General features: G+C 42.7%; 1 protein-coding gene across 1 annotated transcript in view; it reads left to right on the top strand.

Moving 5' to 3' along the window:
* The window catches only part of MCCC2 (methylcrotonyl-CoA carboxylase subunit 2), a 52401-nt gene that overhangs the window by 8297 nt on the left and 25736 nt on the right, over nt 1–18368 (top strand). The window contains exons 2-7 of the mRNA XM_054397730.1: nt 1395–1461; nt 5189–5273; nt 5877–5978; nt 6485–6612; nt 9615–9727; nt 17689–17802. Of these exons, the coding sequence (XP_054253705.1) occupies nt 1395–1461; nt 5189–5273; nt 5877–5978; nt 6485–6612; nt 9615–9727; nt 17689–17802 (609 nt within the window). The remainder of the gene's footprint in view (nt 1–1394; nt 1462–5188; nt 5274–5876; nt 5979–6484; nt 6613–9614; nt 9728–17688; nt 17803–18368) is intronic.

Raw genomic sequence — 18368 nt, 5'->3', positions numbered from 1 at the left:
CTGGCTGAGCTTGGTGTCTTGAGATGTGCTAGGTGTTGGCTGTTGTTAGGTGGGTGGTACAGAATTGGTGCAAGTATCTGTGAGCAAGTATCACAGGTGGCAGGTTGTTTGTTAGAAGGTGGGGAGTCCTTCCCAAGAGCCAACAGAGACACAAGAGTTGGACAGACTGTTTCAGTGTGTCACCTTGACCATGCCAGACAACCTCTAAATGCTGACCTTATGAATTGACTTGTATGTGAGCTGATAAAATTGCTAAGACCTGTTTTCACCTGCTTCCTTTTACCTCTCAATAGATTATTTTTAATGAGTTTGTAGCAGGGGAACAAACTCCTTAGAAAGTCTTCCAGTGCAGCTAACACAGTTTGGATGCAAGGTGCCTGTGTTTTTATTTTCTTCCTGCTTTGCATCTCAGTGCCCTTCAGTGCCTAAGAGCTGAACAAACTTAACTGCAGCACTTGCTGCTTTTTGAGAAAACCTTAATTCAGAGTGCTCAGGTTCAAATATAGATTCACCAGATTGTTTTTTTTTTTTTTTTTTTTCTGTCACAGTAGGCTCTTAACATCTAGATGAAAATTAGATGAAGCTGTGTGATTTTTTTTTTTTTTAATGCAGCAGTTATTATGTTCTTTTGTCAAACCTAGACTTTTCAGAGAGGTAATGTAACTCTTCATATGTCTGGAAAAAAAAAAAGCCAAATTAGGCTTGACTAATACCTTTTCATTCCTAAGAAATGATAAAAAACTGATGTAATGAGCACAGAGTTTTGGATAATGCTGATAGCAGTGGAGAGCTCAGTACTGGTTGTTCATATTCAAAACCAGGAGTTTTTTGGGTTTTTTTTCTTTTTGTAAGAGAAATATTGGCAAGAAGACCAAACCTTTTTGGCTTTTAAAAGCTTTATCTTTACACTCAACCTGAACAACAGGGTGTTTAGCAAATTCTGTTGGGTCTGTGTCTTTTCATCTTTTAGTACAAGAGACACAGCAGCTTTTAATTTGAATCCACATGATGTGTTTTTTTTTTTGTTTTTAAATTAGATCAAAAACCAAACAAACCTGAACCAACCAAAAAAAAAAAAAAAAAGAACTTGAGAAATAGCACTTCATCTCTGAAATGACTAATTCTACTTTGGTATATTAAATTTTGGTCTAATTTTTTTTGCAGCCTTAATGCACTTAGAGTTTTTGTGAGGTGTGTTTATTAAATGCTTTGGGATGCTTTAGGAAAGCCAACACATAGGCAGAAATTGTGATTTTAAAGGCAGTACCCAGCCAGTATTTAATAAGTTAAAATGAAATTTGGAAGATAAATAAATCTTGCACTTTCTGGGTTTGTCTGTTAGGAAATAATAGTGTCCCTCTTGATTAAACTGTGCTGTTTTGTTTCCCTCATAGGAAAACTATGAACGAATGAAAGCTCTGGTAACTGAACTCCAAAAGCAAGCAGAAAAAATCAGATTGGGTAAGTATGATGGTCTAGGATGTAGAACACCGGTTTATATTGGTCCAAACCCTAGTTTTATTCTTGGTTTGGGTTTTTTGTTTCTTTGTCTCCCTGTAGCTCTATATGTTTATTCATAAGTTCATTCAAATACAACAAATACAGATTGTTCATCAGCCAGGAGAAGTGAAGCCTCTGAAGAGACCTTCTAGCAGCCTTCCAGTATTTGAATGGGGCTAGAGGAGAGCTGGAGAGGAACCTTTTACAAAGGCATGGAGTGACAGGACAAGGGGTGATGGCTTCAAACTGGATGGAGCTAGATTTAGATTAGACATTAAGCAGAAATTCTTCTGCATGAGGGTGGTGAGGCACTGGAACAGGTTGCCCAGAGAAGCTGTGGAGGCTGCAACCCTGGAAAGGTTCAAGACCAGGTTGGATGGGGCCTTGAGCAACCTGGTCTGGTAGGAGGTATTCCTGCCCACAGCAGGGGGGGTTGGAATTGGATGATTTTTTAATGTCCTTTCCAACCCAAACCGTTCTATGATTTTGTGACATATTTGCTGGATTTTAGTAGTCACACTGGCATTTTAGCTCTTCTCTCTAAATATAGTTTTTCCATCTTCTGTCATTTGCAACCCTTAAAATGTTTCAGGCTAACTTGGTTCAGAATTCAGTTTCTGTTTTTTAAGGAACACAGGCTAGCTCTGACAAATATCCATAGCATTAGCACTTCTTTGTCTCTCACACCAGAGAGTGTTAATCTTTTTGTGTGTGTGTGTGTGCCAGCTGAATATCAGAGCAATTTCCTAATGCAGACAAATCCATAAATTACTGGAAGCAGACATCAATGAAAGCAAGGCTGGTTTAGTCAAAAAGAAAATGAATTTCATTGCCAGAGAGGCAGGAAGTAAGCAAGTAGTCAGTGAAAACTGCCTATTTTGAGTCAGTTTTTAATCTGGTAAGGTCTTAGTAATCAATGTATGTTTCTAATGGCAATATTTTTAAATGTAGGTAAGACTATTAATAAAAGGGTTTTAGTGATACACTTTGCACTTCACCTGATGCCTTTTTTCAGCCACTGCTGCCTGCTTTTGTAACAAACTGGTTTGGCAAACATGCTTCTGCTCAAGTTGCACGTTGGTCTCCTCACATGCAAAGAGAATTTTCAAAGACTTGCAGGCAAACAAGAAGCAAGCCTGTAATAGTTTAAAAGCCTGAAATACTGTGTTTCATCATCTTGACTTGTAAAACTCCCTGAACTAATTACAGTTGAGTATAATTGATGTGGATGATAAAATGAAAATGGTTTATTAATGCTTAACTGTGCTGCCAGCAGTTAATCATGCAGCTTTGATTCTCCTCTTCTTGTATCCATCATGATATTGTTTGTCCCTCTTCTCTCTTCGTATAGTGCAGTTTCCTTCACAGCTTTGGAATGGAGGACGTTTAAGATGCTGTGTTTAGTGTTTTTTATGATGTGCTTCATCAGGGTACACTTGATCCCTGCATTTGTTCCTCTAAGAAGAGGCTGAGGTGATCTTTTGAGGTCCCTTCCAACCCCCAACATACTGTGATTCTGTGAAACCCATATCTGATGCACAAAGGGCACTCTCAGCAGGTTTGCTGATGGTACAGAGTTGGGAGCAGTGGCTGACAGCCCTCAGGCCGTGCTGCCAGTCAGTGAGACCTGGACAGGCTGAGAGTGGGAGAGAGGAACCTCATGGAGTTCAACAAGGGCAAGTATGGGGTCCTGCAGCTGGGGAGGAATAACCTCCTGCATCAGTACAGGTGAGGAGTTGAGCTGCTGGAAAGCAGCTCTGTGGAGAAGGACCTGGGAGTGCTGATGGATAACAGGTTCCCCATGAGCCAGCAGTGTGCCCTTGTGGCCAAGAAGGCCAATGGTGTCCTGGGGTGCATTAAAAAGAGTGTGGCCAGCATGGTGAAGGAGGATCTCCTCCCCTCCTACTTTACCCTAGTGAGACCATGTCTGAAGTATTGTGTCTAGTTCTGGGCTTCCAAGTTCAAGAGAAACAAGGGACTAGCGGTGAGAGTCTGAGGGAGGCTACAAAGATGCTGAGGAGCCTGGAGCACCTTTGTGAGATGGAAAGGCTGAGAGCCCTGGGGCTGTTGAGCCTGGAGAAGAGCAGCCTGAGAGGGGATCTAAGCAATGCTGGTCAACATCTACAGGACAGGGGGCAGGAGGGTAGGGCCAGACTCTTTTCAGTGATGCCCAGTGAAAGGTGCACACAAGTGGCAGTGAGCACAAACTGGAACCCAGGAGGTTCCATCTGAAACAGGAGCAAAAACTTCATGGGTGTGAGGGTGCTGGAGCCCTGAAGAGGTTGCCCAGAGAGGTTCTGGAGTTTTCTTCTCTGGAGAGATTCCAAACTCACTAGGACATTGTGATGCTGCGCAAGCTGCTGTGGCTGCCCCTGCTTTAGCAGGGGGGTTGGACTGGATGATCTGCAGAGGTCCCTTCCCACTTCTAGTATTCTGTGGTACCAAAAGCTTTGGAAACCTCCAGGCAGACAGTGCCAACCACTTGCCACACATCAGCCAAGCAGGTTACTTCGTTCCAGAAGGCAGTCAGGTCTGTCAAGCTGGATTTGACCTTGGTGAGTCCATGTGCTGGCTTTTCCCAACCACCTGCTCCACTGACTTGTAATAGCCCCCTGGGAGAATTCATTCCATAACTTTCCCAGGGAGTGAAGTAAGACCAATGGGCCTGTAATTTCTGTAAGACCAAAGGGGGATGTAGAGAACTTGGATGAGAGTGTTGGCTCTGTGGGTGGACGTGAGAGCTTATATCTTAAGAAACTTGAACAGAAAGAATTACAGGATGTAAGCTCAGACCTAACGAACAGACTGAATCAGAAATAAATTGTGGGCTTTCTGGCATGCCCAGCAGGTAGGAGATGATGGACGTAGTGATCAAGGAAGGAGGTGAGAGAAAAGGCTTGAAAGGTAGGCTTAAAAGCTCTTGTTTCAGTAATGCTTAGCTGACAAAGAAGTCTTGAATCCTCAGAAGAAATGTTAGCAAAACATCAGCTTCTTTACTTTGGACAAGGAAGACCATTGCAGAGTGATGAGGTGGATCAGTGTTCTGTCTACATAGAGAGACAGTGTTTGTATGAGCTGTGACAGAGAGGCTGAGGTGTGTCAACAAATCTTAAGTATTGAATGACAGAAAGCTCCAGAGAGCAAAATATGATTTAGGATGACCTCAAGTAAAGAGTTGAAATGAAGCAGAGATAAACCTGATATTAAATGCTGTGTGTCTGAACTCTGCTTACTCTTTTGGACTGATCTAAAGAAATTAATCCAGACTGAGTTGAGTTTTTCAAGGGTGGACTCAGCAGAGCTATTTTGAAACAGTTTTGGGACTATTATTTCCTTTTTTATTATTATTATTTTCTTACTGTTGTGCTTTTGGCTGTGTGTTTGTGTTTTCATCCCTTCTGTTCGTTGCCTAGCAGTGGGAGAAAGTTTCAGGCAATTGCATTTATTAAAATCTTTACATCAAGACTAACTGTTGAAAATGGAGGAGGGAAATGGAGTAGATTCTGGAAAGGATTTTTATCTGTACATTAAATCTGTTTGAAGTGGAAACCATTATGCATTATATTAAGATCCATACTTCAAAACCTGAGAACTCTTATCAGTGCTTTCATTCTAAGTTTTAATATAAGTGGTGATTTCATCTATCTCTGTCTGTGGTAAATCTTAAAAATGTACTATTATATCACAGGAGGTGGAGAAAAAGCTCGTAAGCTTCATACAGCCAGGGGAAAGATGTTACCCAGAGAGAGGATTGACAGACTCATTGATCCTGGGTAGGTAGTTTTGTTTTGTTTTGCTTTGTTTTGTTCCTCTCCTCTCCCTCTCCTCTCCCTCTCCTCTCCCTCTCCTCTCCCTCTCCTCTCCCTCTCCTCTCCCTCTCCTCTCCCTCTCCTCTCCCTCTCCTCTCCCTCTCCTCTCCCTCTCCTCTCCCTCTCCTCTCCCTCTCCTCTCCCTCTCCTCTCCCTCTCCTCTCCCTCTCCTCCCCTTCCCTACCCCCTCCCCTCTCCCCTCCTCTCCCCTCTCCTCTCCCTCTCCTCTCCCTCTCCTCCCCTTCCCTACCCCCTCCCCTCTCCCCTCCTCTCCCTCCCCTCTCCCCTTCCCTCCCCTTTTGCAAAGGAAAAGGTTTTCTTTTGCAGATAAGTACTGCCACAAGATTGTTTTCTCTTTGGTTCCCATAAATGCTGCCAAATAACGCAACTGAAATTTTACAAAGATGTTCTCTAAGGTACTAATTTCTTGTAAAAAAAAAAAACACAACAACAACAAAAACCCCCAAGCAAACAAACAAAACCAACTAATTTTTAAAATTTTAAACTTTTCAGTGGCAAATGTGGTGAGTTGCTTTTAGAAACTGTTTTACATTTGTCATTATCCAGGTCTCCGTTCCTGGAGTTCTCCCAGTTTGCAGGTTACCAGTTGTATGGTAATGAAGAGGTACCAGCAGGAGGCATTATCACAGGCATTGGACGAGTGTCTGGGTGAGAGATAACAGTGATTGCATTACTGATGATAGGAAAAGGAAGAAGGTAAAACTTTATTCAGTTTCCAGTATTAAGCTGTAAGCATTTCTAGTATTTCCTTTCTGACACCCAGAAGAAGTGTTGCCATCTTGATTTTTTCAGTCTTGGCTAAAAGGAAGTGATTTAATTTTTTTAGCTAGTGTATCCCATATTAAAGGAGAACATACATAGAGTTCGTGGTTTTCAGATGAGCAGATCAGTGGATCAGAAATGCCATTTTTTAGGAAAACAGGATGGTATTCTAGGTTAAGAATTAGTTTTGCTCACCAGAACCACCTATACAGCATCATTTTGGGGGGTTAAGGGACTGTGAAGCAGGACACATGCACTTGAGGAAATGCAGGTGAGGAGGGCTCTCCTTGATACCAGGGCTTAAGGAGTCCTTGGAGAGTTGGAGTTCTTCACCAGCAGACATGCTTACTCATGCAGAATACTTCTGCCTCTCAACCTTTCCCTGTTTTTAGGGTGGAATGCTTGATTGTTGCCAACGACGCCACCGTCAAGGGTGGTACCTATTATCCCATCACTGTTAAGAAACATTTGAGGGCTCAAGAAATTGCAATGGAGAACCATCTCCCTTGCCTATATTTGGGTAAGTCCCGCTGAAGAAATAACGAATATCCTTTGCTGGGGCAGCTCAGGATCTCTGCTTAACATGTTCAAGGCCAGGTTGGATGAGGTCTTGAGCAGGAGGCATCCCTGCCCATGGTGGGGAGGTTGGAGTAAATGATCTCTAAAGTCCATCCTAAGCCATTCTGTGACTCTGTGAAATGCTGAGAGTGATCTGTCCCCAGATTAACCAGATATGTATTTTAGGCACTTTAAAATGTCTTTTCATCAATACTGAGGCAAGTAGTAACCACATCTTGTTCGCACTATCTTCTACACTGCTGTGCAGCTGGATTCATAAAATACAGATGTAATTGTGCCACTGTATCTCTTCTTTCTTACTCCTTTCTCTTCTGTCACACTTGAGGAATCCATCCTATAGCCTTATCCAGTCTTTATTCAGATTGCAGCTCAATAAAGAAAAGCTTCTTTACCTTTTGCTGGAGCATGTAGCTGTATGAAATGGCGTACCAAAGAAATAAAATCTCAGTGTCAAAAGTGTCAGTTGTAATTTGGATCAAGAGATTTTTGCAGTTTGGGTTGTGTTTCACTGAAGCAGACATGTCATGGTGTATTATTTTGCGGTTTTAGCTTAGTCTGTTAAGTCAGCATTCAGCTAAACCCTAATGTAAGTTTTGCTTCTGGATACTATTATTAAATATTAAGATCAGAATGCCTGATGTCTTTAGAGCATTACAGGTAGTATTATCTTAGCCTGGTTTTGTGGAAATACAGGAGCTTTCTGCCAGTGTTTCTCTTTCAGCCTCAGTTCCCAATCCAATAACTTTTGAACCCATCAGACAAATGTGACAGATTTAAGCCAGTGTGTATTCCTGTGGCTTGTTCTAAGCTACCATCAGAGGGTGAAGACCCTTCTGCTGTCTGCAATTAAAGTTAGTCCTTGTCTGCTTTCCTTGGCTTAGCAGCTTACCCAGCAGAAGAGAGGCATTAATTGTTCTGCCAGGTGGGATGCTTGTACTAGTGAGGTAGTCAGCGTAATTGTGAGTCCCGGCTAGCATAAGCATTTGTAATTTCTTGCCCTGCTGACAGGCCAAACATGCTTAGAATACCAGGAGAAGGATTAGGAGAAATGTGAACTCAAAAGTGTTGGTGAGGTAGATACAGGAACAGTGTGAGGGTGGACTTTGTGGGATTGCTGTACTGCAATAGAAAGAGTCTCAGAGGCAAAGTGGGGCATAAATTTTATCTCAATCATTAAATAAAACCCAAAAGAAACTTATCTTTGCAGTTTGCAAAGCAGCTCTGTGGTATTTTTTTCTGTGCTCTGGATTTTCAGCAAATTCTATCTGTTCACACTACTTGTTTTTTAGTGAGTTATATATTTAATTCTACTGTTTTAAGTTCTTATGGAATGAGGAACTGTGGGACACAGACAAGCACTTGAACTCAAGTTTGTTTTTGTTTTTATTCCACCTCCAAAATGTGTGGTCCCTGTATACTACTTTGCCACTCAGACCTAGTGAGTTATTTTACCTTTACCTGGTGAGTTTTACTTTACCTGTGGTTTTCATTCCACCTGAACTGGTTTTTTTCCTCAGTGGTAGCTGCCTAGGAGTTAATTCTGATGCAGACACACAGTACCACTTGTCACTGAGTCAGTCATCAATGTGGGCATTTTCTTTTGTGTTCAGAGATGACCTGTTTCACAGCACTGGAGTTTGTTGTGGTGGGTTGAAATCCCCCTCCCACATTAAGCTGACCAGACTAGCTCAGTTCAGAAGCAAATGAGGCTGTATTTACAAGTGAAACTATGATCTACAATGGAATGCAATGAATATATACAAAATACACAGCACTTACAATATTTACAGGTATTTACAATTAACAGAAACAGCACCAAAAAACCCTGGCCCCAAAATGAGACCAGGAAAAACTGGTTCCCCTCCTCCTTCCCCCCCTCTTCTGCAAAGAAAGAGAGGAAAGAAGCAGGGATTTGTGTTAGTACTGAGCCCGAGGTTAGCAAGGTTGTTATCTCCCAGAGTAGAAGGCAAGAAGAGAAGGAAAACACCCAGCTAGACTGCTGAACAGAACTGAACATTGTTTTGAGAACCAAATCTTTAGGGATTTATCCCTCCAATGGAATTGTTTAGAATAATCATTATTTTCTTTTCTTACACCCAGTAGTGATTTATTCACATTCTTTTGCTTTTTCTGCTTGAAATCTGTAAGAAATTTTAAAGGCATAACCTTAAAACCATCACATTTGTCTAGTTGCTGAAGTTGGTGCTGGTTAGGGAGAGCAGTTCTGTGAGGTTAGGGGAAAGAATCAAACCCCTGTTTGATGGTATAGCGAAATGCAGAGCTTGAGTGCAACTTGAGAATGTGCACTTGGACTGTTGCTTGTGGCTGAATATTAATTACCAGGAACCAGAGTTCTCAGACATACTTGGCCTCTTTCTGTGCATTCCTTTCCAGTCTTCTCTCCTTTGGAGTCTTATGCCATGATGCATTTTCATTATTTGAGCGTGGAAAGGTAGCTGCAGCTGGAGACCTCTCTGCTGGAGGGCACATTATGGTTTGAAGGTTCCTAAAGATAGTTTAAGGTCTTTGGTAATCAAGATATGGAAGTGCACATGCGGCACCTCTTGGTGCTTAGTCTCACCCTGTTCTGGAACTTGTGACAGAGTTGTAATGGAATAATTGAGTTAAAATTGTATATTCAAAGTATTGTTGGTTAAATTAGCAGTAAGATGAGTTTAGAAGTTTGTGTAGGGGGGCACAGTTGCATCTCTAAGATGATCTAAATTTATTTCCCATGAGAATGATTGGGATGGATGTTATCTGGAAAGAGGACATGTCACTATTTTTCTTTCTTATTTCAAGAAGATCATCCTAATGCACCTAAATTCATGGAAATACATGTATTGTTAGTGATAGTAAATGTTGTCTGTTGTAAGTAACATTGCAGGTACCTTAGTAACAGCTTCCACAATGGTCATGTTAATGTGTTCCCATTCACTCCAGTTGATTCAGGAGGAGCAAATTTACCTCGACAAGCAGAAGTGTTTCCAGACAGAGATCATTTTGGTCGTATTTTCTACAACCAAGCAGTCATGTCCTCACAAGGAATTCCACAGGTAATTTGCTTTTATCTAGGAATTAAATGTACTAATTAGTTTTTATGCTTGCTGACTTTTGTCAGCTTTTTAAAGCCTGTATACAACCCTGACTTTGTTTTAGACAAGTGCTGTGTTGTGCTGACCTCATGGCCCACCCTGGGGATTGGAGGCACTGTAAACACAGTAATTGTCCACAGAGAAGTCATTATAGTTTTGAAGAAGCTGTCTCCTTTTTTTGCTTCGGTGTTAATGGCATGACCTGCCTGCTCCTGTCCTGGAGTGGGAGAAGAAGGGACTTGACAGCAAGGTGTATATGGCCATCTGAGGAAGCACTGAGGAAATCTCTTGGAACAGTTCTGTGTCTAAACATTCTGTTCAGAGCTCCTTTGATGGTAGCTGGTAAATGAAACCTACTTTCTACTAGCAGGGCGTGTGCATATTTATATCCCCATTTGATACAGTGATGTGCTGTGGGATAAAACTGCCCTTACAGTGAGGTTGTGTTCCAGTGTATTAATGATGCATAAAATTACTGTTTAGTCACAGTGCCTGCATTTAGAAGTGAGTTTGTGTCATGGGTGTTGGAGGAGGAGGTTTGGGTCAGTTTTTTGACGCAGCTGGTGTGCTGGAGGAGGTGCACTTCTGCATCTGTTACTCATGGAGAATGCAGAACTGTCTGAGGAGGTGATTGCTGATAGCAGCCTCGGCTGCAGGGAAGGTGGAGGGGCAGTGTCTAAGGTCTTGATGGAGGTGACGAGGGCATGTAGATGGACAAAGAACCTGGACTTCAGGAGAGTAGGCTTGGGCTTGTTAAGGGAATTATAAGCAGGGACATGAGAGAAGCTTCCAGGGAGGATGAAGAAGTCTGTGGTCTTGAAGATTACCTCCTCCAAATCAAAGAATGCTCCAGGAAGGAAGACAATCAGGTTATTCCTAAAGAGTAGCTGTCCAGACAGTCAACTTGCAGCCTCTTCATGTGGTTGTGTAGCTCTCTCATATGCCTGCCTCGTAATCCCTTTTGCAGGCTAAAGAATTCAAGCTTACTTAGCTATTCTTCCTACAGAAGGTGTTCCATATCTTTGGTGGTCCAATTTTATCTTCTGTAAGCCTTTTTCCAGGTCTCCTTGTGCATTTTTTGAGATGAGGGTAGGGTTTTTTTGCCAGACTGTACTACTCGGTATGTCAGTTAACAATGGAGATAGATACATAGACCTGTATATAGAGCTATGTAATAGCATGGTGATATGTAGTTCTATTCCTTTGCCAGTAGTTGTTAACATCTTAGATTATTTTTCATTATTGATCAGTGAGATGGTGTTCTCACTGAATTATGTTAATTTCAAGAGCCTCCTCCTAGGTGTAGTTGTCAGTTCAGTGCCTATCACTTTGTATTGGCTGAGTGAAAGAAGGTGAAGGAAATTCTCAGGATATTCCACCTGAAAAGAAAAATGGTTTTACCACATTAGGCTCAGAAATAGGTGCTGGAGCCTCTAGCAGAGTAAATGTTTATCTAACTTGCTGCTTCATCTGAGGACTGTCATGGAAACACCATCCTATTGTTTCAGCATACTTGGCAGTTAAACTCATTTATGTGAAGTGGAAATGGGACTTCTAATATTCGTACTTCTTACCAGCATCTGTCATTGAGAGGCATAGCTAGTCTGGAACCACTTCAATTTGTTCCCTGTGAGAAGCTGTGCTTGTTTCAATCTCCTGGTCCAAAAGGAGGAGGTAGAAGCTAACACTTCAATGTGAAGCAGATGCATCAGTCAGGAATACAGTATCTGACTCCTTCTTTTACATGGCAAACACTGGCTATTCATGATTCCTGAGGAAAGAAATTTGTTACCTTGATAGCTTTTTGGCACATTTTAGAACCAAGTCAGACTTCAAATCTTCAAACATCTTTTCTTCTACCAAAGAATCCTGAAATCCATTGCCTCTGTGGAAATGCAGCCCAGAAAGCCATCCTGGGCTGCATCAAGAGAAGCATACCCAGCAGGTTGAGGGAGGTGATTCTCCCCCTCTACTCCACTCTGGTGAGACCCCACCTGGAGTACTGCATCCAGTTCTGGAGCCTCTATTACAAGAGGGGGATATGGACATGCTGGAAGGTGTCCAGAGAAGGGCCATGAGGGTGAGCAGAGGGCTGGAGCACCTCTTCTATGAAGACAGACAGAGAGTTGGGGCTGTTCAGTCTAGAGAAGAGAAGGCTCCAAGGAGACCTTCTTCTGTCCTTCCAGTATCTGAAGGGGGCTACAAGAAAGCTGGGGAGGGACTTTTTAGGATGTCAGAGAGTGATAGGACTGGGGGGAATGGAGCAAAACTTGGAGTGGACACATTCAGATTGGATGTTAGGAAGAAATTTTACACCATGAGGGTGGTGAGACACTGGAACAGGTTGCCCAGGAAGGTGGTGGAAGCCTCATCCTTGGAGGTTTTTAAGGCCAGGCTGGAGGTGGCTCTGAGCAACCTGATCTAGTGTGAGGTGGCCCCATGTCAGGGGAGTTGGAACTGGATGATCCTTGAGGTCCCTTTCAACCCTAACAGTTCTATGAAATACAAGGCTGAAACTGCAACAACACATGTAAATCTCTTTAAAAAGTCTAACATAGTTTGATTTATTGTAGTTCTTTCTTGTAGTTATTAGCTAGGTCTCCAGAGGAAAAACACTCTCAGAACAAAAATCTTTAGGAAGAGAGACAATTTACAAGCTGGCCATCTTGAGGAGTCATTTTTAAGTCTTAAGTTTTCCTTCAGATTTGTATGTATGAATAAAACTGGTGCCAGGAAGAGCACTGTGTCAGAGGAGGCAGTCACAGAACCGTTCTGCTGAATTATCTCTTTAAGATAGGTTTTGAATCAACCTTATTTTTGCTAGAAAATCCAATCATCTGGTCTGAGAGTAGTGATTTTTAGATGCCACATCAAAAGACTACGTAGACCCAGTTTGCAAAGCCGAAATCACTGAATGTTAGGCAGGACCTTTCTAGAAATGCCCAGCCCTAAAGTCATGCTGGTGTTTTCCTGAATGTGTTTGAACAACTTTAAGGTGTTTTAAAAGTTCCTGATCTAGCTGAATTTGTTGTATTAAGTGATGATGTTTCTTGTTGTATTTAGTATTGTATTAATAGCTGTGCTGTACTCCTACACAATAAAAAACTAAGCGCACTTTGATTAAAACACATTTCTATTTGGTATGACACTGATGAAAGTTTTTAATTGTCTTGGTATGACACAGATGACAGTTTGTCTTTCTTAAAATATTCATGGAAAACTGAAGCCCTTCCTTCATTTGAAGGATGTACCATGGCTGTGTTTTGTTTGGGAGACATTTCTATCTTTCCTTTCAAAAAAATCACTCTTAACATTTGTAAATCTGATGTTGATTTTGTGCTAACAGGCTGTGGTAGCTGGGATCATCTTCCCTGACAGAGAGAGTATTTCATTGGGAAGTGGTGTTAGGAAATCCTGTTCCCTTTTATGGCTGTCCTGACATGAAAGTCTGGATGTTATTAGTTTTCTACCTGCTGCCTGTTTCACCAGCCCTTCTCAATTTTGCCCATAAAATGCTTGGTTTTTTAGTTTTTTTTTTTTTGTTTCTTGGTTGATTGGTTTGGGTTTTTTGTTGGTTATTTTTGGTTGCTTGTTTGGCTGGTTGGGGTTTTTTTGTTGGTTATTTTTTGGTTGCTTGTTTGGCTGGTTGGGGGTTTTTTTGTTCAGTGTTGTTTTTTTCCATATAATTTCTTAGGTTTATTTCTTTATTTCTTTATTTCTTTTTTTTTTTTTTTTTGCCTATAATGCTTTTAATTTCCCCCTCCACTTTTACCTGTGACGAATTTATTACACTCCTACTACATCTTTGAATTGCATTGATGTCTGTGTGGCTGTGAATCAGAACTCTGTGATTAGCTTCTCATTAGCCACTTGTCACACACCTGTGCTGCATGGGTGCAAAGGGGAGCTGCTCAGTGGGTATGAGGTATTGTATATGCACTTAGAGCTGTTGGTTTTGATTAAACTTTTAAGTCATTTCCTATGCAGCAATTCATAGAATGGAGTCAGAAAGTAGCACATTAGTTGGGAAGTTGAGGTTGTGCTGTTTCACAGGTAGATATGGTGGGTTTTTTTCCCAATTTATGTATTGAGAAAAAAAACAAAAGCTTAAATGCAGGCACCTTTTTCATCATGAGCAAGAGTAGAAAAAAAAGGCATAGATCCTGGGGGAGAGGGGAAGTAATAAATGACATGTTCTACCAAGTTTCCCCTGTTTTTAGAGGCTTATGTTACCTTTGTCTTTACCAGGAGGCATTTATGAAATGCACAGCAGAAATATTGCAGATTAATCATGTGACTGAATATAGTGTAAGATACTGAAACCCATTTGCTGAGGGAGCTGTTTGATTTGGTGATAGGTTGATGTGGATCATCTACTCCTGCTCTAGGTACAGGCAGTGCAGTTTGGAAGTTCTATTTCTGTGTGTTCTTTTCAGAGAAAACATTAAGTTGTACCATCTAGCACAGAGCAATACTTGATGAAATATACTTTAGAAATACTTCCAAAGTAAGCCAACTCAAAATAACATTATTTTGTGTTGGTTTTATGTTGTGGGCTTGGTTTTGTTTTGTTTTGGTTGTTGTGAAACAGCAATGTTAAATTACACAATTGCTTTCTCACTGTCTGCTTTTTCCATATGAATATTCCATTCCTTCTGCTTTACAAGCTGTTTTAAAAGAATCTTTGGAGGAGCTCTCCAGAAGGAGAAGAGAGAAACTTCACTTTCCTGGTCTTACACTGCTGCAGTGCTCATCATGTCTGAGGGCCAGTCAGCTCTGTGAAAAGTGTCACCAAAATATTACTAGTAGGAAGTTTTTATTGGGTAATGTTCGTCTCAAAATCAGGCAAAAGGATGAAGCAGAAGTTAATAAGCTTTAGAATGAGTAATGGGGTGTTTTGTTGTCTTTTACTGCCATAAAAGGTAATAAAAACCTTCCTGTAAATGTATTCACAGCAAAAGGAGGGCTAGGAAGAGTCTTCATCCTCTTAGCTGCAGGGGGAAACATAGTGACCAAGGATGAGGAAAAGGCTGAGGGTCTTAATGCCTTCTTCACTTCACTCTTTGACAGTAACACCACTTGTTCTCTGAGTGCCCAGGCCCTGGAGCTGGCAGAGAGCAGAATGAAGCCCCTATAATGCAAGAAGAGAGGTCAGTGACCTGCTGTGCCACTTAGACACACAAAAGCCTATGGGGCCTGATGGCATCCGCTCAAGGTTACTGAGGGAGCTGCTGGAAGTGCTCACCATTTACCATCAGTCCTGGCTAAGTGGGGAGGTCCCAGCTGACTGGAAGTCAGCAAATGGTGGCAACCCAACTACAAAAATGGGCCAGAAGGAGGAGTCAGGACCTACAGGCCTGTCAGCCTGCCCTCAGTGGAACAGGTAACATGCTGAGTGCCATCATGAGGCATGTACAGGACAGCCAGGTGATCAGGCACAGTCAGCATGGGTTTGTGAAAGGCAGGTCCTCTTCACCAGCTCACAGGATGTCAGGGGTTGGAAAGGACCCAAAGAGTCCAACCCCCCTGCCAGAGCAGGACCATAGAATCCAGCTCAGGTCACACAGGAACACATCCAGATGGGCCTTGAAGGTCTCCAGAGGAGACTCCACAACCCCTCTGGGGAGCCTGTTCCAGTGCTCTGTGACCCTTACAGTAAAGAAGTTCTCCCTTGTGTTGAGGTGGAACCTCCTGTGCTGCAGCTTACATCCATTGCTCCTTGTCCTGTCACAGGGAGCAAGTGAGCAGAGCCTGTCCCCTCCCTCCTGACCCCCAGCCCTCAGATATTTACAAACATTAATTAAATCCCCTCTAAGTCTTCTCTTTTCCAGACTAAAAAGCCCCAGCTCCCTATTTAAATAACTTGATCTTCTATGATAAGGTGTCCCACCTAGTGGATAAGGGAAGGCTGTGGCTATTCCCTACCTTGAGTGTAATAAAGCTTTTGACACTGTTTCCCATAGAATCTTCCTGGAGAATCTGGCTGGTCATTGCTTGGTTGGGTGGACACCTCTCTGGTTTAAGAATTGGCTGTCTGACCAGGCCCAGAGAGTGGTGGAGAATGGAGTTAAATCCACTTGGTGGCTGGTCACCAGTGGTGTTCTCCAGGGCTCAGTATTGGGGCCAGTTGCCTTTAGCATCTTTAACCAGTGATCTAGAGGAGGGGATTGAGGTAGGTTGGAGGTTTGCAGATGATCGGATCGGGTGGGAGTGTTGATCTTCTTGAGGATAGGGAGAATCCCCAGAGAAAACTGTACAAGCAGGATTGATGGGACAGGGGCAGTGGGATGAGATCCAACAAGGCCAAGTGCTGGGTCCTGCACTTAGGTCACAACAACCCTTTGCAACACTCCAGGCTTGGAGCAGAGTAGCTGGAAAGCTGCCCAGCAGAGAAAGAGCTCGGGGTGCTGGTTGACAGCCAGCTGAGGATGAGCCAATGTGTGACCAGGTGGCCAAGAAGGCCACCAGCATCCTCTCTTGGATCAGCAATAGTGTGGCCAGCAGGAGTAGGGCAGGGATTTTTCCCCTCCCTGTACTGGGTACTGGTGAGGCCACACCTTAAAGGCAGGGTTCAGTTTTCTGCCCTTCACATTGAGATGCTGGACACTGAGATGCAAGAGTGTGTTCAAAGAAGAGAAACAGAGGTGGTGAAGGGTCTAGAGCACAAGTTGTATGAGGAGCAGCTGTGGGAACTGGGATTGTTCAGCCTGGAGAAAAGGAGGCTGAAGGGAGAACTTGTGGCTCTCTACAACTCCCTGGAAGGAGGTTGGACCAGAGTGGGGTTTGGTCTCTTCTCCCAGGTGATAGGAAAATAGGAGATGGCCTCAAGTTCTGTCAGGGGAGGTTTAGGTTGGACACAAAGAACAATATTTTCCCCCAAAGAGTTGTCAGACTCTTGAACAGGCTGGCAGGGAGTTGTGGAGTCTCCATCCCTGGCAGGATTTCAGAGCTGTGTAGCTGTGGTGCTGTGAGGGCAATGATTTAGTGGTGACCTGGCAGTGCTGGGTTAAGGGTTGGACTTGATGGTCTTAAAGGTCTCTTCCAACCAAAACAATTCTATGACAAGAAACATGCCTTTAAGAGGAAGAGTTAATTAGTGGATCCACTGAAGAACTGAAGTAGCTTACTGGTAGATGTGAGGAGTTTTCTTCAAAGAATGTTAGCATTGGTGAAATCCCAATAAGCAACAACTGAAGCTTTAAAAAGCATAAATAGCAGGAGCAACCTGTAGGTACTTTTACCATTCATCAAGTTAAGACAAATTTCATGCATGCACCTCTTTAAATGTTTCATATGCATAGCCTGTGGTACTTGATGTATGAATTTTCATTCAGGATGGTATGAAGATGGTAGTTTAAGAAACAGACACCTGGGGCTGTTTAGTCTGGCAAGGAGAAGGCTGAGAGGGGATTTGATCAATGTCTGTAAATATCTGAGGGGTGGGTGTCAGGATGAAGGTGCCAGGCTCTGTTTGGTGGTGCCCAGTGACAGGACAAGGAACAGTGGGTACAAGCTGGAACACAGGAGGTTCCTCCTCAACATGAGGAGACATCTTTTATGGTGAGAGTGAGAGAGCACTGTGAGAGAGCACTGAAACAGGCTGCCCAGAGAGATTGTGGAGTCTCCTTCTCTGGAGACTTCCAGAATCTGCCTGAATGCTTTCCTGTGTGACCTGCCCTAGGTGATCCTGCTTTGGCAGCAGGGTTGGACTCACTAATTTCTAGAAGTCCCTTCCAACCCCTGACATTCTGTGGTTGTGTGAAAAGCTAAAACACAAACCAAACATTTCCTGTGTCAGGCAAAAATAATCCTGCATTGCTGTCCCAGAATCTGTCTTAAAATCATTACAGTAGGTAACAGTGCCACGTGCACTTGCTGTTTGTAAGGGCTGGACTAACCTGTGCTTTTTGTTTTCCCAATAGATAGCAGTAGTGATGGGATCCTGTACAGCAGGAGGAGCATATGTACCTGCAATGGCTGATGAAAGCATTATTGTTGGCAAACAGGGAACAATATTCTTGGGAGGACCACCACTGGTAAGGATAAAAAGGTTTTGTACCATAGCCCCCTTAAAATTGATGCTGCAAATGTGTAACTTTTGAGACCTTTCTTGGTGAGGTGTTTCCACCAGGTTGTCCTGCAGGTTAGTTTGCATTTTTTTCAAGTTTATCTGAATGTTTCCAGTGGTGCACAGTGATGTGGTCACAGGCACAAACCTGAACATGGTAAGCTCCATCTAAACATGAGGAGGAACTAATGTAAGAGTGACAGAGCACTGGAGCAGGCTGTCCAGAGAGGTGGTGGAGTCTCCATCTCTAGAGGCATTCAAAAGCCACCTGGGTGTGTTCCTGTGTGACCTTCTTTAGGTGAACCTGCCTTGGCAGGGGGGTTGGACTCCATCTCCAGAGGTCCCTTCCAACCTCTACCATGCCATGATTCTCTTTATATTCTACATTTAATCTCTTCTGCCTGTTAGAGCTGTATATATAGATCAGGCTTTGTTAAGGTGTTTCATATGCTTTTAGATTACTCTACACATTTTAATGATAAAAATGCTTTCTGTGTTCAATTTTGGTAGTTTCCAGGTTTGCCTTGAAATTAA

This window comes from Indicator indicator, chromosome Z (assembly GCF_027791375.1).
Source record: "Indicator indicator isolate 239-I01 chromosome Z, UM_Iind_1.1, whole genome shotgun sequence".
Taxonomy (NCBI): domain Eukaryota; kingdom Metazoa; phylum Chordata; class Aves; order Piciformes; family Indicatoridae; genus Indicator; species Indicator indicator.
The sequence above is the reverse complement of the archived record's forward strand: the minus strand, read 5'-3'. Positions and strand labels throughout refer to the sequence as shown.